The sequence below is a fragment of the Cannabis sativa genome, chromosome 4, assembly GCF_029168945.1.
Source record: "Cannabis sativa cultivar Pink pepper isolate KNU-18-1 chromosome 4, ASM2916894v1, whole genome shotgun sequence".
In the NCBI taxonomy this organism is placed as follows: Eukaryota; Viridiplantae; Streptophyta; class Magnoliopsida; order Rosales; family Cannabaceae; genus Cannabis; species Cannabis sativa.
Genome location: NC_083604.1, coordinates 38,941,424 through 38,968,580, shown reverse-complemented (window position 1 = coordinate 38,968,580; position 27,157 = coordinate 38,941,424). Strand labels below are relative to the sequence as shown.

At 40.4% G+C, this 27,157-nt stretch overlaps 2 protein-coding genes across 2 annotated transcripts in view; one reads left to right on the top strand and one right to left on the bottom strand.

The window, feature by feature from the left end:
• Nucleotides 1-9,955: 9,955 nt before the first annotated feature.
• Nucleotides 9,956-10,489, bottom strand: LOC115723554 (uncharacterized). Its single transcript, XM_030653046.2, has one exon. It carries the CDS (start codon nt 10,487-10,489, stop codon nt 9,956-9,958), a length of 534 nt encoding a protein of 177 aa, XP_030508906.2.
• A 2,503-nt stretch (nt 10,490-12,992) lies between these two features.
• LOC115712828 (inositol-3-phosphate synthase) overlaps nt 12,993-27,157 on the top strand; it is a 52,166-nt gene continuing 38,001 nt past the window's right edge. Inside the window, exon 1 of the mRNA XM_061114841.1 lies at nt 12,993-13,132. The gene's annotated coding sequence lies outside the window, so the exon portion shown is untranslated. The remainder of the gene's footprint in view (nt 13,133-27,157) is intronic.

Sequence of the window (27,157 nt, the reverse complement as noted above, 5' to 3'; positions counted from 1 at the left end):
TATTAAACTCTAGGGGTATTGTTTGATTAATATATGAAATATGCAATTTTTGTAATTTTGTTCGGCGACAACGGAAAATGCGATGGATGGCTAGATTGATCACATGGGTAAGTTTAGAACCTTATTTATTAGTTGTTAATATTTTAGAAGAAATAAAATATCGGGGTTGAGCGGGGATATGGAGTTTGACCATTTTACCCCTAGCTTAAGAAATACCCAAGCTTTAAGTTTAAGGGGCATTTTAGTCATTTACCTTTAAGTTGATTAGGTGGCTGCCTAAGTGGACGGCACATGGCACTTAGATTTCTTTAAGGGAATTAATTAATTATCTCTCTTTTTCATTTGAAATAAAATTAAGGAAATTGGAGTGAAAAACCAACCTAGAACTCTCTTTCAGCTGAGCAAAACCAGGGCAAGGGCAACCCTTTTTCTTCCTAATTCTCGGTGATTGAGCTGGGAATTTAAGGAGGAGCAACCAAAGGTAACCCTAGAATATTGGTTTCATGTTTTTTTTAAGTTTTTACCTTAGTTTGAACTTGTGGTTTTGTGTTTTAATGGCTGTTATGGTTTGAGATGATTAGGGAGCAAATTGTAGGCTTAGTTTGAATTGATTAAAGGTTATAGCAGCTGGTTTGGTTGGTTGATTTAGGTTTTGTGTTAATTTGAGCATAAGACCTTAAACTTTGGTCTTTAATGGCAAGTTGAGTTTCTTTGGTTTATTCTGTGAAATTCTGGTTGGAAATAGTTGTTTATACATTGTATAGGTGTACTGGAGAGTTTGATAAAGTTTGGTTGAGTTTTGAGTTCAAGGGGAGATTTTTCGGGTTCCTAGCACAGAACCAGAATTCCGGTTCTGGCGGACCTGTGGCAACCAGTCGACCGGTTGGTGACCCAGAACCGGATTTCCGGTTGGGAACCGGTCTGCCTGTTGGGGGAATTTTTGAAACCCTAGTTTTTCCCAATTTTGAGATATTTAGGGTATTACCATGTGGTTTATTGATAGGGAAACTTTTAGTTTCAAGTTTAAGTCCCCGAGATGTGATTTAGCGAGTCACTCATCTGTGTTACAATTAATGTGATTAGGGCATCCATCTAGCGCGAGCATTTCCGTTCAGGTCGGCCAACACACTTGAATTCAGAAAACAAGTAAGAACTGTATATAGAGTGTTAAATGAGATATATGCATGGTGTATGTGTGATTGTGTATGTTTTGGGTGATATCATAGCGGCACAACAATTGTGTCGGTTCGGCAGTACAAGCATCGTACTGGTTAAGAGTGATATTCACCCCAGAGAGTATTAATTGGCGCTATCATAGCGGCACAACAATTGTGTCGGTTCGGCAGTACAGGCACAGTACTGGTTAAGAGTGATATTATGGCCAATTGTACTCTCGGGTGCTATTGATGCTATCATGGCGGCACGAACATAGTGCCGGTCCCGCAGTGCGATCATAGTGCTGGTAGTGGGTGATATCATGGTCAATAGTACCAACCATTAAGAACGTTCTTAATCAGTTGATAAGCCTTGTAAATAGTTGTATGGGCGCCTAGTTACAAGTCGAAAGTTCTATGATATGTTATATGCTTTTCTTACTGAGTCTGTTGACTCACAGTTCTACTTTCATGTATAGGTAAAGTGAAGGCGATAATTGAACTGGAATGAACCTGAGCTCGGATGGGATTGTACATGTCAAAGCAGTGCGACCTGGAGTGTTCGGTCTCGGAACATCTGGGAATTGTATTTTGATAGTCGTTGTGCGACCTGAAAAATGTGTATTTTGAAATATTACTTTTAAGAGTTTGAGAACGGGATCCCGGCGCTTGTAAATATTTAAATATATTATAAAGTTTATTTATTAATATAAAAGTTTTAATTTGACACGTTTTTCAAGAAAACTCTTCGATTAGCGAAGATTGCACTGTAATTGAAAAAGCACTGTAGCGTGCCTTAGCATTAGGGCGTTACAATTTTGGTATCAGAGCCGCCAGGTTTGTCTACCAAAACTTACTAAGACATGTACAATCTTCATCAGTGAAAGCTTGGTTCACGGTTCAGTAAGCCTGTACTTGTTTAGTACTTTAAATAATTGTGAATATGAAAGCATATTAGATTATAATTATTTATGTTAAGTGCATTGCCTTAAAATCCGTAAGTGCGGTAGTAAGAATGTAAATAGGCCGTTGCCTGACCAGGCTGACTTACTAACTGACAGGTTAGTCTTATAGAATGGACACCTGGTGCTTTATGGAGAGTCAGAATAAAGTGGTCAGGGCTAGTAACGGTTGGAGAGAATGGAGTCCAAGTTGTCCCCGTAACCAAGGTGAAAGTCCTTGGAGGGCTTCCGACGGGAGTGATGGTTATCAATCCCAGGCTCCGTTGGATTTGGAGCAAAGATTTGCAGAAATGGAAGCTGTGATTCAACGACATGAAGAAGAGATTCAGAGGTTGAAGCAACAAAGGTCTTCTGTAGTATCTTTACCATAAATGCCAATTATTTTCGATTCGGTATTACCAGCGAAACATGGAATGGCCGGTAATCAAGTGGAACCATTGCATGAAAAGATTTGGATCCATGAATCTTCAGTCTTTCAGGGGGATTCAAATATGAAGAATGCTTCTTGGGCTGAAAGTCCTGAGGAAATTATCGTGAGACCTCAGGAGATTATGACAGAGGGTCAAGATGTCACCTGCCTGATTCAAGATTATGGTGGAAGTGGTAGGAGCTCCATGATTGAGGGGAAGAGGAAACCTACGTCATCAGTGGTGGGTTTAAGACAGAACAAGCGGTTCCAAAGGTTTCAAGGAAAAAGAGGACGCCAGGGTTATTCTTACCCTGAGTGCCCACGTTGCATGAAACACCATCCCGAAGAATGTAACCGAAAAGTATGTTTTCAATGTGGTATGGTTGGGCATTTTAAGAGAAATTTCCCACAGGTGGAGAAAGTAGAGCAAGAGCAAGAAGCGATGTTTGTTCCTACTCTAGTGTATGCTAATGTTCAAGCTGATGACGCAGTGAGCTCTTCTGTGGTGGCAGGTCAGCTCCCTGTAAACGACTTCTTTTATTTTGTGTTGTTTAATTCGGGAGTTATACGTTCATACATAGTTATGTGAATAATTAATCTTTTAGGGTAAGGCCTTGTGATATTTTGGAAAGAGGGTTTGGAACCCTAATGTCTAGTGGGGAGTTGGTTGTCTCTTATAGGCATATTAGGTCTATGCCCGTTAGGATCGAAGATAGGGAGTTAAGCGTTGATCGTATAGAACTGGAATTAATTGAGTTTGACATTATACTGGGAATGGATTTTCTGTCCAAGTGTTCGGCCAGTATAGATTGTAAGCAGAAAATGGTGACTTTTCAACCGAAGGTGAAGATCCATTTGTTTAGGATGGATCAGTCCAGGGGTCTTGGATCTCGATTATCTTTGTATTAAGGGTTAGAGATTTGCTATGCGGTGACTGTGTAGAACTTCTAGCAGTAGTAATTAATATCAGCAGACTCGAAACATTTGAGCCTGAGGCAGTCGGGGGCGGTGAAAGATTTTTTTCTCGATGTATTTTTCAAGAAGTTGCTGGGGTTGCCGCGTCACCACAACAAGAAATTGATCTCGTAATTGATATGGCACCTGGAGTTGATCCTGTTTCTAAAGCTCCATATAGAATGGCTCCAGTGAGACTCAAGGAGTTTAAGTTGCCATTTTAGGGGATGCTTGACATTGGGTTTATTTGACTCAGTGTATCGCCCTGGGAAGCTCTGGTTCTGTTTGTGAAAAAAAGAAAGATGGCTCCCTCAGAATGTGTATTGATTATTGGGAACTAAACAAACTGATGATTAGAATAAGTACCTGTTGCCCAGAATTGACGATCTGTTTGAACAGCTTGAGGGAAAGGCAGTATTTTCGAAGAATGATTTGCGATCTGATTATCATCAACTCAGAGTTCGAGGAGAAGACTTACCGAAGACTGCTTTTAGAACCAGATATGGGCACTATGAGTTTCTGGTAATATCATTCGGATTGACTAATGCTCCTGCGGCCTTTATGGATCTTTTGAATAGAGTATTCAAGAATTTCCTAGATAACTGCATTATAGTGTTTATCGATGACATTTTTGTATACTCCCAATCAGAAGAGGAGCACGAGCATCGTCTTCGAATGATATTTCAACGACTTAGGGATCATAAGTTGTATGCAAAGCTCCAAAAGTGCATTGTTGAGGTGTCCTTTTTGGGTCATATTGTTGGGAAGAATGGAATTAGGGTTGATCCAAACAAGGTGAAGAATTGGCCGAGGCCAAGTCTGTGACAGAAGTTCAAAGTTTTCTCGGTTTAGCAGGATATTATCGACGATTTGTCAAGAATTCTCTGAAATTTCTATGCCCCTAACCGAATTGACCAAGAAAAATCAGAGATTTCTGTGGTCAGATAAGTGTGAAACAAGTTTCCTGGAGTTGAAGTAACGTTTAATAACAGCTCCGGTGTTAGCTTTGTCATCAGATCCAGAGAAATTTGTAGTTTATTGTGATGCATCCAGATAAGGTTTGGGATGTGTTCTGATGCAAGCTAACAGAGTCATAATTTATGCTTTTTGTCAACTAAAAGATTATGTGCAACACTATTCAACTCATGAGTTAGGTCATGCTGCGGTGGTTTTGTTTTTAAGATATGACGACATCATCTTTATGGTAAAAGTGTGAGATTTATACTGATCATAAGAGTTTCAAGTACTTTGTCACCCAAAAGGAATTAAACATGAGGTGGGGAAGATGGCTGGATTTGGTTAAGGACTACGATAGCGAGATTTTATATTACCCCGGGAAGGCCAACGATGGAGCCGATGCGTTGAGTAGAAAGAATTGCAGGAAAGTTTGTACTACTGTTCTGTTAGCCCTTAACTAGCCTATGAAATTGTTAACGCAGAGATTGAATTCGTAGTTGGAAAGTTACACAGTTTAACACTTCAATCTGATCGATTAGAAAGAATCAGAAAAGCGTAATTGGAATATCTTGAATTAGTTGAGGTTCGAGGCGATGTAATGGCCGGTTGGCCTAAAGACCTTTTTAGTTTCGAACAAGTGGAATGTTGTTATTTAAAGTTTGAGTTTGTGCTTTTAATGTTGAAGAGGTCAAGAAGGAGGTACTTGATGAAGTTTATACCACACCTTTTTCATTGCATCCAGGAACCACCAAAATGTATCAGGACTTAAAACCCTATTTTTGGTGATATGGGATGAAAAGAGAAGTGGTGGGTTATGGTTCAAGTGTTTAACCTGCCAGCAAATTAAAGCTGAACACCAAAGGCCGGCAGGGTTACTGCAATCTTTAGTCCTTCGTGAGTGGAAGTGGGAGGACATTGCAATGGATTTTATAATTAGAATACCTGGAACTACGGGAATGTATGATTCAGTAAGGGTCATCGTGGACAGATTCACAAATCAGCTCACTCTCTACTAGTGAGAGTTACATATTCGGTGGATCAGTACGCTGAATTGTATGTGAATAAAATACTTCGTCTCCATGGAGCCCCTAAATCTATTGGGTTAGATAGGAATCCAAAGGTCATATTGAAGTGTTGGGTGAGTCTTCAGAAGGCTATGATTATCAAGTCAAAGTTTAGGACAGCCTTTCACCCTCAGACTCATGGTTAGTCGGAAAGAACAATTCAGATATTGGAAGACTTGAGAGTTCATGCAGTAAGTACTTGCTTTTAACAGAGTACTATAGGAATGGCTTCCTATGAAATGTTATATAATGGAAAATGTCGTTTCCCAATTCATTGAGACGAGATTGGAGAAAGAAAGTACATGGGTCCGGAATTAATACTGAGGACCACTAAGGCTCTTAAAAAAATTAAAGATTTGGATGCTTGCTTCTTAAAGCAGGCAGAAAGTTATGATAACCTGAAGTGCAGAGATGTTACATTTTACACAGGGAAACATGGTTTATGCATATTTCACTAATGAAAGGTATTAAGTGTTTCGGAAAGAAGGGTAAGTAAAGCCCTAGGTTCATTGGGCCAGTTCAGATACTTGAGAAGGTCGGGCAGGTAGCGTATCGGCTAGCCTTACCACCAGCATTGTTGGCTGTTCATGACATATTTCATATTTCCATGTTAAGAAAATACGTGTCAGACCCGACTCATATCTTGAGTTATGAAGCTCTTGAACTGCAATCAGACTTATCCTATAAAGAACAACCTAGTCAAATTCGAAACAAGACTGTTGTTCTGAGTTAGTGCTATGGAAGAACAGTAAGGTGGAGGAAGCCACCTAGAAATTGGAGTCTAATGTGAGGACTCAACATATCCAGAGCTATTTAAGTTGGATTTCAAGGACGAAATCCTTTTAACGGGGGGATAATTGTAACGACCGCCTTAATAAATTGGATTAGAAAAGGCAATTAGCACTAATTTTTATTATTTTATTATTATTTATGAATTTAATTATTTTGGACCCCAATATTTTAAAAATAAATATTAGAGTTGTAATTTCTCAATTTCGGAGATTTTATTAAACTCTAGGGGTATTGTTTGATTAATATATGAAATATGCAATTTTTGTAATTTTGTTCGGCGACAACGGAAAATGCGATGGATGGCTAGATTGATCACATGGGTAAGTTTAGAACCTTATTTCTTAGTGGGAAATATTTTAGAAGAAATAAAATATCGGGGTTGAGCGGGGATATGGAGTTTGACCATTTTACCCCTAGCTTAAGAAATACCCAAGCTTTAAGTTTAAGGGGCATTTTAGTCATTTACCTTTAAGTTGATTAGGTGGCTGCCTAAGTGGATGGCACATGGCACTTAGATTCTTTAAGGGAATTAATTAATTATCTCTCTTTTTCATTTGAAATAAAATTAAGGAAATTGGAGTGAAAAACCAACCTAGAACTCTCTTTCTCTCTTCCTCTCTTTCGGCTGAGCAAAACCAGGGCAAGGGCAACCCTTTTTCTTCCTAATTCTCGGTGATTGAGCTGGGAATTTAAGGAGGAGCAACCAAAGGTAACCCTAGAATATTGGTTTCATGTTTTTTTTTAAGTTTTTACCTTAGTTTGAACTTGTGGTTTTGTGTTTTAATGGCTGTTATGGTTTAAGATGATTAGGGAGCAAATTCTAGGCTTAGTTTGAATTGATTAAAGGTTATAGCAGCTGGTTTGGTTGGTTGATTTAGGTTTTGTGTTAATTTGAGCATAAAACCTTAAACTTTGGTCTTTAATGGCAAGTTGAGTTTCTTTGGTTTATTCTGTGAAATTCTGGTTGGAAATAGTTGTTTATACATTGTATAGGTGTACTGGAGAGTTTGATAAAGTTTGGTTGAGTTTTGAGTTCAAGGGGAGATTTTTTGGGTTCCCAGCACAGAACCGGAATTCCGGTTCTGGGGGACCTGTGGCAACCGGTCGACCGGTTGGTGACCCAGAACCGGATTTCTGGTTGGGAACCGGTCTGCCTGTTGGGGGAATTTTTGAAACCCTAGTTTTTCCCAATTTTGAGATATTTAGGGTATTACCATGTGGTTTATTGATAGGGAAACTTTTAGTTTCAAGTTTAAGTCCCCGAGATGTGATTTAGCGAGTCACTCATCTGTGTTGCAATTAATGTGATTAGGGCATCCATCTAGCGCGAGCATTTCCGTTCAGGTCGGCCAACACACTTGAATTCAGAAAACAGGTAAGAACTGTATATAGAGTGTTAAATGAGATATATGCATGGTGTATGTGTGATTGTGTATGTTTTGGGTGATATCATAGCGGCACAACAATTGTGTCGGTTCGGCAGTACAAGCATCGTACTGGTTAAGAGTGATATTCACCCCAGAGAGTATTAATTGGCGCTATCATAGCGGCACAACAATTGTGTCGGTTCGGCAGTACAGGCACAGTACTGGTTAAGAGTGATATTATGGCCAATTGTACTCTCGGGTGCTATTGATGCTATCATGGCAGCACGAACATAGTGTCGGGCCCGCAGTGCGATCATAGTGCTGGTAGTGGGTGATATCATGGTCAATAGTACCAACCATTAAGAACGTTCTTAATCAGTTGATAAGCCTTGTAAATAGGTGTATGGGCGCCTAGTTACAAGTCGAAAGTTGTATGATATGTTATATGCTTTTCTTACTGAGTTTGTTGACTCACAGTTCTACTTTCATGTATAGGTAAAGGAAAGGCGATAACTGAACTGGAATGAACCTGAGCTCGGATGGGATTGTACATGTCAAAGCAGCGCGACCTGGAGTGTTCGGTCTCGGGACATCTGGGAATTGTATTTTGATAGTCGCTGTGCGACTTGAAAAATGTGTATTTTGAAATATTACTTTTAAAAGTTTGAGAACGGGATCCCGGCTCCTGTAAATATTTAAATATATTATAAAGTTTATTAATTAATATAAAAGTTTTAATTTGACACGTTTTTCAAGAAAACTCTTCGATTAGCGAAGATTGCACTGTAATTGAAAAAGCACTGTAGCGTGCCTTAGCATTAGGGCGTTACACCTAAAGTTTCAGCTACGTCATCATAATTCAACCTCTTTTCTCAGATTTGTTGTGTCAGTGGTAGTTCTTCCATGGTGAAGGTTGGTAAGTCATAAACAGCATGGATAGCGGCTGTGGAAACTGGCACTTTATCCCCCCTAACTTTGACTTTTTCATCCTCTCTTTCTGGGCAATTGGCAAAGAAATCTAAAGCTAGGGTTTGGTTGTTTCGTTCAGTAATATCCACATACTTAGTCCAACGCCTATTGACTATTTGCTCTCTAATAGGCTCAGATACAGAAGGTATGGCTCGAGGTTGTCTAGGTTCACCAATGTCTATACCCCTATCTTCTATGAATGGTCTATCCTTAAGTTGTAGAAAACGCTTTTGTGCCTCAACATTCACAAATCTAGCCCTATCAACATTTAAACGGCCTGATGACCTAGGTGGGTTAGATGAAGAAGCTCCCCCTCTTTCATTCACTCTTGCTCTTTTAGGACCCATTGTCACTCCAAATTTCTAACACTCAAAAATTTAAGAAAATTTCGGCAGCACTTCCTCTTAAAATTCCTCTTACCGGGTGAAAACCCAATCACAAATAGCACAATTCTAATTCACAAACAACTCTTCACAATGATTCAATGAACAATATCCCAAAAATTACACTAAAATTTCAAGATTTTCCAAAAATAAAAAAATTATCTATTAATAATTGCATAGATAATCTATGAAATTGTTACCTCAATGAAAATCCTCCTTCACTCTACCTCCATTGAAGAAAACTTTGAAGATCTTGAGGTAGATGATGATGAATAGTGAAATTTTGAATTTGGGTGAGGTTTAGGGATTGGGATATGGTTTTTGAGAGGAAAAGTGTTTTAGAGTGATTTAGGATGAAAGATTATGAAAAGATTTGAAGAAAAAGGGTTTAAAATGAGATGAGATGAAGAATTTTAGTTATGGAGAGGAGTTTTCGGAGGTGGTGGTTTTAGGGTTGAGAAAGGGGTGTGAATTTGAAAGTGATTTGTTTTCCCTTTTTTATTCTCGTCTGACCAATCTCGTCGCAGCCAGAAGGGGGCTCACCGCGGCGAGATACATGCCAAAAATCAGCTTACTGTGTAGCTCGCCGCGGCGAGATGTCCTTTGAAAAATCCCTTTCTGCAGTCGACTTTATGGCTGTCGCTGGGGTTGTGCTCGCCGCAGCCACTTGGCAGTACCCGAAAAAAAAAAACTTCTTTCTTTTTTTTTTCTTTGAACAGTACAAAAAAATTAAAGAAAACCAATATTCGTTTTACCAGTTCAATAAAAAAAAAAAGAAACAAAAAAAAAAATAGTAATAACAACTAAAAGAAAACAAAATAAGAAAGTTCAACTAAAACACCAAGAAAATTTGGGTTGCCTCCCAATAGCGCTGTCTTTTTCGTCGTACAGCCGGACGTTGACTGAGTTCTTTAAAGAGGCGCGAGAATCATGGCGGACTTGGCTTAGTCAAATTGACCTCCCAAGTAAAGCTTTAATCGCTGCCCGTTGACTTTAAAAGTCTGAAGGCTTTCACCTTTCAGTTCTACACCTCCATAGGGAAACGCCTTGACCACTGTAAATGGTCCTGACCACCTTGACTTTAACTTACCAGGAAACAATTTCAACCTTGAATTGAAAAGTAAAACTTGCTTCCCACGTTGAAACTCCTTCCTGACTAAGCTTTGGTCATCGCACTTCTTTGTTCGTTCCTTATAGATCTTCGCATTCTCGTAAGCCTCATTTCTAAACTCCTCCAGTTCATTCAACTGTAGCAATCTTTTCTCTCCTGTAGCTTTCAAGTCCATGTTGAGGGTCTTCATAGCCCAAATGGCCTTATGTTCTAATTCCACCGGCAGATGACAAGCTTTTCCAAACACCAATTGATATGGTGACATCCCAATCGGTGTTTGAAATGCTGTTCTATACGCCCATAGTGCATCATCTAACTTTCGTGACCAGTCTTTTCTTGATCTATGCACTGTTTTCTCCAAAATCATCTTTATCTCTCAGTTAGAAACTTCAGCTTGGCCAGTACTTTGTGGATGGTACGGTAGAGCAGTTCTGTGACGGACACCATATCTTGAGAGGAGTGCTTCAAACTGTTTGTTGCAGAAGTGACTCCCTTCATCGCTTATGATTGCTCAGGGAGTACCGAACTGAGTGAATATATTCTTTTGAAGGAAGAGAAGAACTGTTTTACCGTCATTGGCTGGTGTTGCTGCAGCTTCAACCCATTTCGAAACATAGTCCACAGCCAATAAGATGTACAGATTGCTAAAAGATGAAGGAAAAGGACCCATGAAATCTATCCCCCACACATCAAACAATTCCACTTCCAAGATTCCTGTTAAAGGCATTTCATTTCTCCTTAAGATATTACCTGTTCGTTGGCAACGATCACATGCCTTTACAAAACTACTAGCATCCTTAAAAAGTGTAGGCCAAAAGAATCCGCTCTACAACACCTTAGCAGCAGTTGTTGTGCCACTGAAGTGTCCCCCACATGGTAAAGCATGGGAGTGATTGAGAATAGAGTACATCTCCTCTTCAGGCACACATCTTCTAATTATTTGATTAGCACAGTGCTTGTAGAGAATTGACTCTTCCCAATAGTAATGTTTTACCTCAGAAAAGAATTTCTTTAATTGTTGACGTGATAGCTCAGGAGGAGTTATTTTGGCAGCCAAGAAGTTGACATAATCAGCATACCAAGGTACCATCAGGTTTTTCCTCACACTAAAGAGTTGTTCATCAGGAAATTGTTCATTTATTTGTACCTCTTTTGTATTCTGGCTCTCTTCTAATTCTAGTCTTGACAGATGATCTACTACCAAATTTTTAGTGCCCTTCTTGTCCTTTATCTCTATGTCAAACTCCTAGAGTAGAAGTACCCACCGAATCAATCTTGGCTTTGCATCTTTCTTGGTCATAAGGTATTTAATTGTTGAATGGTCCGTGTAGACTATCACCTTATTCCCAATTAGATAGGGGATTGAACTTATCACAAGCAAACACAATTGCCAACAATTTTTTCTCCATCGTGGCATAATTTAGTTGAGCATCATTCAGGGTTCTACTAGCATAGTAGATTGTATGAAACACCCTGTCAACCCTTTGACCCAAGACCGCTCCGATTGCATAGTCATTTGCATCACACATCAACTCGAAGGGCAACTCCCAATTTGGTGAAGTGACTTTTGGTGTTGAAATCAATTTCTCCTTAAGAACTTGGAATGCCTTCAAACATTCTTCTCCAAACTCGAAAGGAACGCCATTAACAAGTAGATTAGACAACGGTTTAGAGATCTTTGAGAAGTCCTTAATAAATCTTCGGTAGAAACCAGCATGACCCAAGAAACTCCTTAATCCTTTCACGGAAAGTGGAGGCGCCAAATTCTCTATTGTTGACACTTTAGCTTTGTCCACCTCAATCCCTGCTTTTGAAAGCTTGTGTCCCAAAACTATCCCTTCTGTTACCATAAAGTGACACTTCTCCCAGTTTAGGACCAAGTTTGACTTTTCACATCTGATTAGCACCTTTTCCGAATTCTCTAAGAAATCATCAAATGAAGAACCAAAGACCGAGAAATCATCCATAAAGATCTCAATGCATGATTCTATTAAGTTCGAAAAGATAGCCATCATACACCTTTGAGATGTAGCAGGAGCGTTACATAATCCGAATGGCATTCTTCTAAAAGCAAAAGTACCATAAGGACATGTAAAAGTAGTCTTTTCCTGATCCTCAGGTGCTATGGCTATGTGATGATATCCAGAGTAGCCATCTAAGAAACAGTAATATTCTTGCCCCGCCAACCGGTCTAGCATCTGATCAATGAAGGGCAAGGGAAAATGACCTTTTCGGGTTGCTTTGTTGAGTTTTCTACAATCAATAGAAATCCTCCAACCAGTAACTTGTCTTGTGGGAATCAATTCGTTCTTCTCATTTTTTATTACTGTCATCCCCCTTTCTTTGGGACTACTTGCACCAGACTAACCCATTTACTATCTGAGATGGGGTAGGCCACTCCAGCATCTAACCACTTGACCACTTCCTTTCTGACAACTTCTTTCATAGGTGGACTGAGTCTACATTGTGCATCAATTGTTGGTTTAGCATTTTCTTCCATCAAAATTCGATGCATCACAGTTGAGGGACTGATTCCCTTTACATCACCCAATGTCCATGCAATGGCCTTGTTGTGCGCCCGAAGTACTCTAAGCAATCTATCAGTCTCCACATCAAAAAGTGAAGCTGACGCTATCACAGGAAGCTTCTTATCTTCTCTTAAGAACTCATATCGTAGATGATTAGGGAGCACCTTCAACTCATGTAACGTCCTCGTTTCAAGCCTCCATTGGGTCCTTACACCCACGGAATGAATGGCTCTTATACACGAGTACGCCACTCTGGCTGCTTCCTGGACTGATGACTGGCCCTACAGACCAACACGAGTGTTTCTAGCGTGCTTTGTCCTCACTCACACGCTTCCTGGGAAAACTTCCCAGGAGGTCACCCATCCTTAAATTACTCTAGGCCAAGCACGCTTAACTGTGGAGTTCTTTCGTGATGGGCTACCGAAAAACAAGGTGCATCTTGTTTTTCGGTAGCCCATCACGAAAGAACTCCACAGTTAAGCGTGCTTGACCTGGGGCAATTTTAGGATGGGTGACCTCCTGGGAAGTTTTCCCAGGAAGCGTGCGAGTGAGGACAAAGCACGCTGAAAACACTCGTGTTGGTCTGTAGGGTCAGTCATCAATCCAGGAAGCAGCCAGAGTGGCGTACTCGTGTATAAGAGTCATTATTCTGTGGGTGCAAGGGCCCAATGGAGGCTTGAAGCGGGGACGTTACAACTCAAGCTCTGGAGGTTTCTCAATAGATGGCACAAACTCTTTTGGTACTACTCACAGCTCTTCATAATACTTTCTGTTCAATGGCCCATAGGAATCAAGCCATTTAACATACTCCATTACCTCCTTTCTCTCTTGCTCCGTCAAATCATTTCAATTAAACTCAGTTCTAGAGGATCATCTATCAACTTTTTCTCATTCACAATGGTATTAATCAGATCAACAAAGAAACAGTTATCACTTGCCTTTGGGTAAGTCATCGCCTTTAACACATTGAAAACCACTTCTTCTCCTTGTACTCACTGCTTCAATTCACCCTTCTGAACATCGATCAAAGCTTGGCCAGTTGCCAAGAATGGTCTCCCAAGAATGATTGGGACGTTGTTATCTTCGTCCATATCTAGAACAATAAATTCAGCTGGAAAGATGAACTTGTCAACCTTGACTAACACATCCTCAATGACTCCCCTAGGATGAGCTATTGATCGATCCGCCAATTGTAGAGTTACCGTGGTTGGCTTTGCTTCCCCCAACTACAATCTTCTAAAAACTAACAGAGGTATCAAGTTAATGCTAGCTCCCAAGTCACATAGTGCATTTATTCCTTCAATTCTCCCAATGGTACAAGGAATAGTGAAACTCCCTAGATCTCTGAGTTTGGGAGGGAGTTTCTTTTGTAGAATGGTGCTACACTCCTCAGTTAATGCCACTGTTTCATAGTCTTCCATTTTTCTCTTCTTGGACAAAATCTCCTTCATGAACTTCACATAACTCGGCATCTGTTCCACAGCTTCAGCAAAAGGAATTTTGATGTGTAATCTTTTAAAGACCTCTAGAAATTTTGAGAACTACTTGTCTAGGTTGGTCTTTCGGAGTCTCTGCGGATAAGGTATCTTTACATGATGATCTATACTGATTGGCGGAGACTGTTGTTGTGATGCGGGACTATCAGTAGCCTTCGACTCTGTTGATGTTGGGGTTGGTGCCGGTTGATCTTTAATTTCTTCATCCACTGGTTGTACCATATGAGGCCCCTCATATTTCTTTCCGCTTCGCAAGGTGATTGCCTTGCAATTTTCTTTAGGATTCACTGTTGGAAATTATTTTACAAGGATCTTAGATCTACTCACAAGTATGTTGATTAACACCCTAAAAATGAACTTTCTAAAACGATGAAATAAACACATATAAAGTTTAGGAAACCTTACATTGGGTGTAGCGGAATATAATGACTCCTTCCGTTCAGATACCTAGCCCTTGATTCCTTTCTGTAGCAGAGCATTATCAATATCTGAACCTGGATCTCTTTCTCTGAATCTTTGATGCTGAAACTCCTTCATGCTGAAAGACTTTCTTCACGATATTCCTCACTATGGTTGAGGTATCACTTGCTGTGTGTGGGAACTACTCTTACACTAAGAATTTTGAAATTCAAGAGGGAAGAAAGAGAGGAGTGGTCGGCCAGATAGGGAGAGAGAAGGCTCAGTTTTTTCTGAATCAGAAGTGTGAAATTTAAATGTAAATTTCCTGAAGCCTTCACTATTTATTTATAGCATTCCACTAGGGTTACGTTTGAATTATTTGGCATTAAAATAATGAAAATATCAGTTTTAACTTTCCTAGAAAAGTGGCCAGCCCTATACAAGTGGATTTGGGCCTCACTTTTTGCAATTTTGCAGTTTTATCTTTTGTGCATCTGATTTTCTCAAAAATGCCAATTTTCTAATTCAACCATTTAAATGCCAATTCTAACTATTTAATAACTATAAATAATTATTAAATAATATTGTCATTTATCATATTTATTAATTGAACCATACAAAGTATCATAATTAACAAATATGCCCCTAAAACTCTTTCTTTTCAATTTCACCCTTACTTAGAGAAAAATTCACAAATATACATAGTCTAATTTGAGAATTATAATTGATTAATCAAAACCAATTATATGAGTCTTACAAGCAATATTATCTCAACTAGTGCGGGGACCATGGGTCTACATAACCGAGCTTCCAAAAAGTAGATCAAGAATTTATTACTAAAATTCACTAACTTATTAATTCTTCGTTGAATCCACGCATAGAACTTAGAATTGCACTCTCAGTATATAGAATGCTCTATATGTTCCACCATATAGACACATCATTAGTTATCCATTGTTATAATCCTAATTTGATCAATGATCCTCTATATGAATGATCTACACTGTAAAGGGATTAGATTACCGTTACACCCTACAATGTATTTAATCCTTAAAACACTTAACCCCGTATAAATGATATTTCAGCTTATGTGAAATGAGATCTCCACCATTTATTTTCGTTTGGTCAAGCTCGAAGGAGATCATCCTTTACTTACTATTCGCCAGATAGAAGCTATAGATTCCATGTTTATGTTAGCGCTCCCACTCAATTGCACTACCGTGTTCCCAAAATGTACGTATCACCCTGACCTAAAAGTAGGCTTAACTAACAAATCAAAGAACACGAATAGCCCTTTGAGATCGAGCCTAATCATAACAGGATTAAGATCATTTGATCTAGGATCAACTAGGCGATATTGACTTGAATAGATATTACGGTAAGTTTAATAAATCTAAGTCAAAGTTCAATATCGGTCCCTCCCGATGCATACTCCATGCATCCAACCTGAGCTTTACTTTAACCAATGGTCTGGAAAGAACATAGTATTTCTCTAAATGCAAGTAAACTCTTGTTGTAGATTATCATATCAGTAAAACCCTATGTCTGATAAATCTAGGAAACTTTATTCACATAGTCATGTTTACTTTCCAATGTGTTGACAGCACAATAAACAGGATCAAGTATGTGAAAAGGGTTTCAGATGAATTTATACATTATGTACATATAATCATGAAATAAATCATGTGAACCATGCAACATTAAATGTTATTTCTGATCTATATTAATAAGTAAATCTGATTATATTGAAATGAGTTTTATTTAGGGCATAAAACCCAACAAACTCCCACTTGCACTAATATAAAACAAAAGGTGCATTTCAAATAATCTCAACACCTCGATATACAAATCAAGTGTAGTAGTAGTAAACTCCTCGTAATAGGATCTGAAAGGTTGAATTAACCACAACCTTTTCTCCACCATTACTCTTCCTTTAATCACAAAATCATCGATGATGTGAAATTCCTCTCTATATGTCTACTCTTTCTGGAATACTGGATTCTATACTTTTGGCAACTACTTCTTGGTTATTCAGGAAGTAACACAAGTAGTTAAGGCAATTTGGAATGGTGCCAAAAATGTATAGAACTTTCCTTAGACTGAATAAGTACATTTCCTGTAACTATAACATTCAGTCCCTTTCTGGTAGACCTAGAGACTTCAGATAGGTTTTTACACTTCTCCAAAATCACTATTCCACCCCCAGAGTAACCACCATCTTATCAGAAAGATTTACTAGCACAAAGACAAATTTCGAAATCTAATATGGTGTAGTCTAAGAGTTTTAAACACACCCTTATAGACTAACATATAGTTCTGTTGGGTTTTATTCCCTAAATAAAACTCTTTACAATCTGATTAGTTATCAATATAAGAAATTTGAAGTGATTGATGTTTGCATGAATTTGACATGCTAATGGTTTAATATGTTTATTATGTTCACACACAAAATCAGTTCAATCCAGATCATCTGTTTATTCACAATTACATTATCGTCAATGTAACACCCTAACTAGAATAGGCGTATTACGTGATTTTTAAACATGTTGTGCAGCTCGTTGCTAATCAACGAGGTTTATGGAAAACGTGGTTAATTAAAATTTTTGCTTTTTATGTAAACTTGTAATATATTTATACAAAAAACTCGAGATCCCGATTACAAAATCATTTACAAAAGTTTACTGTCTATACAAAATACTTGTCGCCTAGCGACTAATTACAAAACAAAAGCCTCGCTGTCCCGATGATCGTACGATCCAGGCCTAACCGCCCCGACATGTACAATCTTCATAGGCTCGTTCACGGTCCATCAGCTCTAGCCTTGCCTTTACCTACACGTAAACATAGCACTATGAGTCGATAGACTCAGTAAGAAAAGCATAATAATACTCATACATAAATCCCGGTCATGATCAGACGCCCATACCCCTGACCATAGCCCTAACTGTCGTGTCCAACACGATATTGAGTCTCCCTAACTTCCGTGTCCAACACGGTACTGAGTTCTGAACGTTCATAGGGACGGTACTATTGATAAGTAACAGCCTAATCGGTCGAACCGGTCATACTCCGGCTGCTGGTCATACTCCAACCTGTACCGACGTGTTACAGTATCAGCCTAATCGGTCGAACCGGTCATACTCCGGCTGCTGGTCATACTCCAGCCTGTACCGACGTGATACGTCAAAAAGTACGGAACCACCAACCTAAGTATCAGCCAAATCGGTCGAACCGGTCATACTCCGGCTGCTGGTCATACTCCAGCCTGTACCGACGTGATACAGTGTCAGCCTAATCGGTCGAACCGGTCATACTCCGGCTGCTGGTCATACTTTAGCCTGTACCGACGTGACACAGTTGGATGGTTCGAAGCCAACATACATATCTAATGTAATCTAACAGGCTTCCTACATGCACGCTAAACATGTAATCTACATATGCATACTGTTATACTAATCTTACCTGGATTCCGAATTCAGGTGTGCTGGTCAACCTGACTGGAACTATCTGCGCGGCGGATTACAGGCTCCTAAACCATAAAAATCACAACACTATAAGTGATACGCTAAATCACTTCCCGGGGACTTAAACTGGGAACTAAAAGTTACCCTATCAATAAAAAGCATGGCAATACCCCGAATAATATAAAATCGAGGAAAACTAGGGTTTCTGAAATTTCCCCAACCGGTAGACCGGTTGCCCAACCGGAATTCCAGTTCTGGGAATTTTCGAAACCCATCCAGAATTCCGGATGCACAACCGGAATTCCGGTTCCTCGCAGGCAGAAATTCAAAATTTCATAACTCAACCAAATCAACTCCAAACAACCTCAAACCTTCCAGACCTGTTCTATAGGACCCAAATAACATATCTAAAGCAATAACACAACCGAGAATGCACAGAATTGAAAAACACCATGTGAGCTCCAAGCTTTGAGTTCAAACTCAAACTTGGCTAAAGCTCACTAACAGGCCTCAAAACTAGCTTAGAACTTCATAAACAAGCATAATAACACTGCAGAAAACTAACCCTAATTCATGCAAACACTACAGCCACAAATTTCAAAAATTCTCTTTGAAAACCAAACTTTGAGCTAAAACTTTCAATCTAGAAATCAAAGCAATTAACATGCATTACACTAGCTCTAACAGGCCCCAAACTTTGAGTTCAAACTCAAACTTGGCTAAAGCTCACTAACAGGCCTCAAAACTAGCTTAGAACTTCATAAACAAGCATAATAACACTGCAGAAAACTAACCCTAATTCATGCAAACACTACAGCCACAAATTTCAAAAATTCTCTTTGAAAACCAAACTTTGAGCTAAAACTTTCAATCTAGAAATCAAAGCAATTAACATGCATTACACTAGCTCTAATCTACTTAAAACAGCAAGATTAAACCTCTGTAAATCAACACAAACCACAGCAGCAAGAACAACAAAAACAAGCATGCAACAACATTTCATTTTCATCAAAATTTCAAGAAAACTTAAAGGGGAGCTAGAGAGAACATACCAACAACAAGAAATCACAAAATTGACTAAAGAGACCTTGAATCACCAAGGGAAAAGGCTGGTTTCTTGATGCTCAAAGAGGCCGAAAGGGAGAGAGAGATTAGAGAGAAAAATGGTTTTCCTTTGAATTTTTTCTAACTTTCTAATTTTTTTGAAACTTTGAAAAATGAAGGTAAGGAAATCAATATATTCATTTCAGCCAACAAAATATAATAAAACACATAATAAACTTATTTTCTAAGTCCACTAAAGGACAAAATATTATTGGGGCAAAAAGACCATTTTGCCCCTCCACACTAAAATAACATAAATAACACTAAAGGAGTATTTTTGGGAAATTCTAAATTCCCGGCCATTCCCGACATTCCCAATGTCTAATAAACCGTCCCAAACTACTAACATACTAAGTTGTGATTTTACTGAGACAAACACCGAGTTCCATGATACCGGGCACCGGAAATGCAAAATCATGAAAACTACTAACTGACATAAAATGCATCTCAGAATTCAATAATAACAGTATAAATAATTATTTAAATAGCTATAAATAATTTCATAATTAAACGTGATTAACTGTTAATTTCCAAATTAAACTAAGCGGTCTTTACAACTATTCCCCCCTTAAAAGGATTTCGTCCCCGAAATCTAACCTGAACAACTCTGGATATTGAGCTCTCATATCTGACTCCAGCTCCCAGGTGGCTTCCTCCACCTTGCTGTTTCTCCAGAGAACTTTGACCAATGCTATGGTCTTATTCCAAAGGACTTTATCCTTTCTATCCAGGATTTGCACTGGCTGTTTTTCATAAGTCATATCTGGCTGCAGTTCTAGGCTCTCATAACTAAGTATATGAAAGGGATCTGAAACGTATTTTCTCAACATCGAGACATGGAATACGTTGTGAACTGCTGATAAAGTTGGAGGCAATGCTAACCGGTATGCCACTTGACCTATCTTCTCGAGAATCTCGAAAGGTCCTGTAAATCTAGGGCATAACTTGCCTCTTTTCCCGAAACGTTTGATCCCCTTCATTGGAGATACCCGTAAAAATACATGGTCCCCTACTAGGAACTCAACATCTCTGCGTTTCGGATCTGCATAACTTTTCTGTCTACTCTGTGAGGCAAGCATTCTAGATTTTATCTTCTCTATTGCCTCATTGGTCCACTGCACTGACTCTGGACCTAAGTATTTTCTCTCCCCTGTCTCATCCCAGTGGATGGGAGATCTACACTTCCTACCGTATAACAGTTCATAGGGAGCCATCCCTATCGTACTCTGATAACTGTTGTAAGAAAATTCTATCAACGGTAGATATTTATTCCAAGAGCCTTCAAAATCCATAACACAGGCTCGTAACATGTCCTCCGATATCTGAATTGTCCTTTCGGACTGACCATCTGTCTGAGGATGGAATGTTGTACTGAATTTTAGCTTTGTACCCATTGCTCGTTGCAAACTCTGCCAAAATTTGGAGGTGAACTTCGGATCCCTATCCGAAACTATAGACTTCGGTACCCCGTGAAGTCTTACAATCTCTCTGACATACAATTCTGCCAACTGATCCACTGTAAATGTTGTTCTAACAGGCAGAAAATGAGCAGATTTCGTGAATCGATCCACCACTACCCAGATGGAATCAAACAAACTCGCAGTCCTAGGTAACCCGACCACAAAATCCATCGTGATATCTTCCCACTTCCATTCAGGTAGGGTTAAAGGCTGCAACAACCCTGCTGGTCTATGATGTTCAGCCTTAATCTGCTGACAAGTGAGGCACCTCGATACAAATTCTACCAAATTCTTCTTCATACCGTTCCACCAAAAGTACGGTTTAAGATCTTGGTACATCTTAGTGGTGCCGGGATGCAGAGAATACGGGGTAGAATGAGCCTCCTCAAAGATCTCATTCCTGAGTTCCACACTATTCAGAACACAAACCCTAGCTTTATACAGAAGCATCCCGTTGTCTGACACTGAAAAGTCTTTGGCTTGACCAGCCAAAACCTCATCTCTGATCTTCACTAACTCTGGATCCGTCATCTGAGCGACTTTAATTCTTTCCAACAGATCCGATTACAGCGTCAAGTTGTGAAGCTGACCTACCACAAACTCAATGCTGGATCTAACCATATCCTCTGCTAGCTGAGGCGAGATCTGAACCATACTAGCTACTTGCCCGGGACCCTTTCTGCTCAGGGCATCGGCCACTACATTGGCCTTCCCAGGGTGATAAAGAATCTCACAGTCGTAATCTTTCACTAATTCCAACCAACGTCTCTGTCTCATGTTCAAATCTTTCTGAGTAAAGAAATACTTGAGACTTTTATGGTCGGTATAGATTTCACACCTTTCTCTGTAAAGGTAATGTCGCCAAATCTTCAATGCAAAAACCACCGCGGCCAACTCTAGATCATGAGTCGGGTATCGCTGTTCGTAATCCTTTAATTGACGGGAGGCATAAGCGATAACCCTATCGGCTTGCATCAACACACACCCCAGACCCTGTGTGGATGCATCACAATAAACTACGAACTTCTCGTTGTCCGAAGGCAAAGCTAGCACTGGAGCGGTAATCATCCTCTGCTTCAGCTCCTGAAAACTAGCTTCGCACTTGTCTGACCAGACAAACCGCTGATTCTTCTTTGTAAGTTCGGTTAAGGGCATTGAAATTTTTGAAAACCCTTCCACGAACCTACGATAATACCCAGCTAAACCCAAGAAGCTTCTGATCTCTGTCACTGTCTTCGGTCTCGGCCAATCCCTGACGGATTCGATCTTCTTGGGATCCTCCCTGATCCCATCTTTGCTCACAATGTGCCCTAAGAAGGACACCTGAGATAGCCAAAATTTGCATGTCTTGAACTTGGCATAAAGCTTGTGTTCCCGAAGCCGTTGCAGTACCATCTGAAGATGTAATTCATGCTCTTCTTCTGATTGAGAGTACACGAGGATGTCATCGATAAACACAATCACACAGATATCGAGGAAATCCTTGAATACTCTATTCATCAAGTCCATGAATGCTGCAGGAGCATTGGTTAGTCCGAACGACATAACCAGGAATTCATAATGTCCATACCTAGTGCGGAAAGATGTCTTCGGAATGTCCTCCTCTCGGATTCTCAACTGATGATAACCCGAACGGAGATCAATCTTAGAAAAGACCGTCTTCCCCTGAAGCTGATCGAACAAATCATCGATCCTAGGTAATGGATATTTATTCTTCACTGTCAGCTTGTTCAATTCTCTGTAATCGATGCACATCCTCATAGTTCCATCTTTCTTCTTGACGAATAAAACCGGGGCTCCCGAGGGTGACACACTAGGCCTAATAAACCCTATGTCAAGCAACCCTTGGAGCTGAATCTTTAACTCCTTAAGTTCAGATGGAGCCATTCTATATGGAGCCTTGGAAACCGGTTCCACCCCTGGTGCCAAATCTATTATGAAGTCAATCTCCCGCTGAGGTGGTAACCCTGGAAGTTCCTCGGGAAAAACATCTAAAAATTCCCGAACCACCTTGATGTCCTCTGGCCGAATGGTATCTGGCCGAGTGGTGTCCACCACCACGGCCAGAAACCCTAAACATCCACCGTGCAATAATTCTCTAGCTGACATGGCCGAGATCATCGGGATCTGCGATCCCCGAACTGAACCAACAAACACAAAAGGTTCTTCACTTTCCGGTTGGAAGATCACCATCTTCCTTTTGCAATCAATACTCGCCGAATATTTAGATAGGAAATCCATTCCTAAAATAATATCGAACTCTACAAAGCTCATCTCTATCAAGTCAGGACTTAACTCCCTACCATCTATCCTGATCGGCATAGACCTAATCCACCTGTTGGAGATAACCAACTCTCCGCCAGGTAATAGGGTTCCAAACCCTGATTCATATCTATCATATGGTCTATCCAATTTACTAAAGACACTGGCTGCCACATAAGAATGTGTAGCCCCAGAATCAAACAGTACTGAGTAAAGCGAGTTATTAACAGAAAGCTGATCTGTTACAACTGATGGGCTGGCATCTGCATCAGCCTGAGTGATGGCGAACACCCTAGCTGGAGTGGGTATCGCCGGAGCCCTCGGTGCCTCTGAGCGGAGCTGGGGACAATCCCTCTTGAAGTGTCCGGGCATGCCACAGTGAAAGCATCCCTGACCTTTGCATTCACCCCGATGGTGCCTTTTGCAGCTGGGGCACTCGGGATAGGAGAACCGGGTCTCTACACCACTGGCACGACTACCTCTATTCTGGTTCCCCCGGAACCTCTTGTTCTGACTCGAGCCACCGAATGCAATGGATGCTCTCTTCCTCTGATCCATGGCCGAACCACTACTCCCCCTGCTAAAACCTGATGCAGGAGGGGTAGGAGCCCCGCCACTCGCCGGAGTACTAGCCGACTCCGACATACACCCAACTGCGCCCTCAGCTCGCAGTGCCTTCTCCACCATCTCAGCATAGGTGGTCTTGTCGTCAGTGGTGATCATCAAATCATGTTTAATCTTCGCATTTAACCCGTCCAGGTACTTCTCTTTCTTGTTGAAGTAGGTTGGCACTATACCCGAGGCTAACCTCGCCAACCGGTCGAACTGAGTAGTATATTCTGTCACGCTCATATTCTCCCGCTGGGTCAGGTGGGCGAACTCTTTCCTCTTGGCACTTCTGACCGCCTCATTATAATACTTGGCGTTGAAGAGTTCCTGGAACCTTTCCCAGGTCATAGTGGTGACGTCGTGAATCTGAGACACCATATCCCACCAGACCAGAGCGTCTTCCTGGAACTGGAAAGTGGCACACACCACTCTGTCATTACCGGTGACACCCATAAAGTTCAGAATTTTGGTGATCATCGTCAGCCACTATTCGGCCTTCATCACATCTGGACCTCCCAGAAAGACCGGAGGTCTTGCTTCCGGAACCGTTCATACAAGGGTTCCAATCTGTTGGCCGCCACAACTATTTCGGCCTGAGCAGCAGGGGCGGGTGCCGTTGGAACTACAGGCACAGGCACTGCAGAAGCACCCTGCTGCCTCAATCTCTGAATCTCGAGGTCTTGCTCTTCAATTCTGGCTTGCATTTCAGCAAACCTAACCTCCCAATTCTGGGCTCCCTGATCGGCTTGGGGAGCCTGGGCAGCCTGTGGCGGGTTCTCATCACCCCGACCACGAGCCCTGCCCCTGGGACCTCTACCTCGGCCCCTAACTGGCAGGGGAAACTGAGCTCCCTGACCTTGATTCGACCCCACTGAATTGCCCTGGCTCATGGTAGTCCGCCTGGCGTCCATCTAGTCGGAACCGCCTGCGAAACCAAGAGTTGGCATATCAGGTCGTATTCAAGGAGAGCTTACTAATGCCGCTTAATTTGGAAATTAAAAACGAAACATGCGCCTATTCTACTATCAGGCTACTAACATGCTTCCTATCAGGCTTTTCTTATTCATAAAATAAATAAATAAACTACTAAAGCAATAAAAGCTTACTGAACCGTGGAACGAGCTAACTGCTGATGATGATTGTACATGTCGTGACGATCTTCGGAAGACAACATGGCGGTTCTGATACCAAATTGTAACACCCTAACTAGCATAGGCGTATTACGTGATTTAACATGTTGTGCAGCTCGTTGCTAATCAACGAGGTTTATGGAAAACGTGGTTAATTAAAATTTTTGCTTTTTACTTAAACTTGTAAAATATTTATACAAAAGACTCGGGATCCCGATTACAAAATCATTTACAAAAGTTTACTGTCTGTACAAAATACTTGTCGCCTAGCAACTAATTACAAAACAAAAGCCTCGCTGTCCCGATGATCATACGCTCCAGGCCTAACAACCCCGACATGTACAATCTTCATAGGCTCGTTCACGGTCCATCAGCTCTAGCCTTGCCTTTACCTACACGTAAACATAGCACTGTGAGTCGACAGACTCAGTAAGAAAAGCATAATAATACTCATACATAAATCCCGGTCATGATCAGACGCCCATACCCCTGACCATAACCCTAACTATCGTGTCCAACACGATACTGAGTCCCCCTAACAGCCGTGTCCAACACGGTACTGAGTTCTGAACGTTCATAGGGACGGTACTATTGACAAGTAACAGCCTAATCGGTCGAACCGGTCATACTCCGGCTGCTGGTCATACTCCAGCCTATACCGACGTGTTACAGTATCAGCCTAAACGGTCGAACCGGTCATACTCCGGTTGCTGGTCATACTCCAGCCTGTACCGACGTGATACGTCAAAAAGTACGGAACCACCAACCTAAGTATCAGCCTAATCGGTCAAACCGGTCATACTCTGGCTGCTGGTCATACTCCAGCCTGTACCAACGTGATACAGTGTCAGCCTAATCGGTCGAACCGGTCATACTCCAACCTGTACCGACGTGACACAGTTGGATGGTTCGAAGCCAACATACATATCTAATGTAATCTAACAGGCTTCCTACATGCACGCTAAACATGTAACCTACATATGCATACTGTTATACTAATCTTACCTGGATTCCGAATTCAGGTGTGCCGGTCAACCTGACTGGAACTATCTGCGCGGCGGATTACAGGCTCCTAAACCATAAAAATCACAACACTATAAGTGATACGCTAAATCACTTCCCGGGGACTTAAACTGGGAACTAAAAGTTACCCTATCGATAAAAAGCATGGCAATACCCCGAATAACATAAAATCGAGGAAAACTAGGGTTTCTGAAATTTCCCCAACCGGTAGACTGGTTGCCCAACCGGAATTCCGGTTCTGGGAATTTTCGAAACCCATCCGGAATTCCGGATGCACAACCGGAATTCCGGTTCCTCGCAGGCAGAAATTCAAAATTTCATAACTCAACCAAATCAACTCCAAACAACCTCAAACCTTCCAGACCTGTTCTATAGGACCCAAATAACATATCTAAAGCAATAACACAACCCAGAATGCACTGAATTGAAAAACACCACGTGAGCTCCAAGCTTTGAGTTCAAACTGAAACTTGGCTAAAGCTCACTAACAGGCCTCAAAACTAGCTTAGAACTTCATAAACAAGCATAATAACACTGCAGAAAACTAACCCTAATTCATGCAAACACTACAGCCACAAATTTCGAAAATTCTCTTTGAAAACCAAACTTTGAGCTAAAACTTTCAACCTAGAAATCAAAGCAATTAACATGCATTACACTAGCTCTAATCTACTCAAAACAACAAGATTAAACCTCTGTAAATCAACACAAACCACAGCAGCAAGAACAACAAAAACAAGCATGCAACAACATTTCATTTTCATCAAAATTTCAAGAAAACTGAAAGGGGAGCTAGAGAGAACATACCAACAACAAGAAATCACAAAATTGACTAAAGAGAGCTTGAATCACCAAGGGAAAAGGCTGGTTTCTTGCTGCTCAAAGAGGCCGAAAGGGAGAGAGAGATTAGAGAGAAAAATGGTTTTCCTTTGAATTTTTTCTAACTTTCTAATTTTTTTGAAACTTTGAAAAATGAAGGTAAGGAAATCAATATATTCATTTCAGCCAACAAAATATAATAAAAACACACAATAAACTTATTTTCTAAGTCCACTAAAGGACAAAATATCATTGGGGCAAAAAGACTATTTTGCCCCTCCACACTAAAATAACATAAATAACACTAAAGGGGTATTTTTGGGAAATTCTAAATTCCCGGCCATTCCTGACATTCCCAATGTCTAATAAACCGTCCCAAACTACTAACATACTAAGTTGTGATTTTACTGAGCCAAACACCGAGTTCCATGATATCGGAACCGGAAATGCAAAATTATGAAAACTACTAACTGACATAAAATGCATCTCAGAATTCAATAATAACAGTATAAATAATTATTTAAATAGCTATAAATAATTTCATAATTAAACGTGATTAACTGTTAATTTCCAAATTAAACTAAGCGGTATTTACAATCAACACAGTGGAATGTGATTGTGATCATATGAATCAAAAGACTTGGTCCCTGTTTCATCAGTGTTATTGGATTTACACTAATGTGATAATCAGCGATGATGTGTACTTACACTTGGAGTAAGTGTTATGTTCTTTCCAGGACA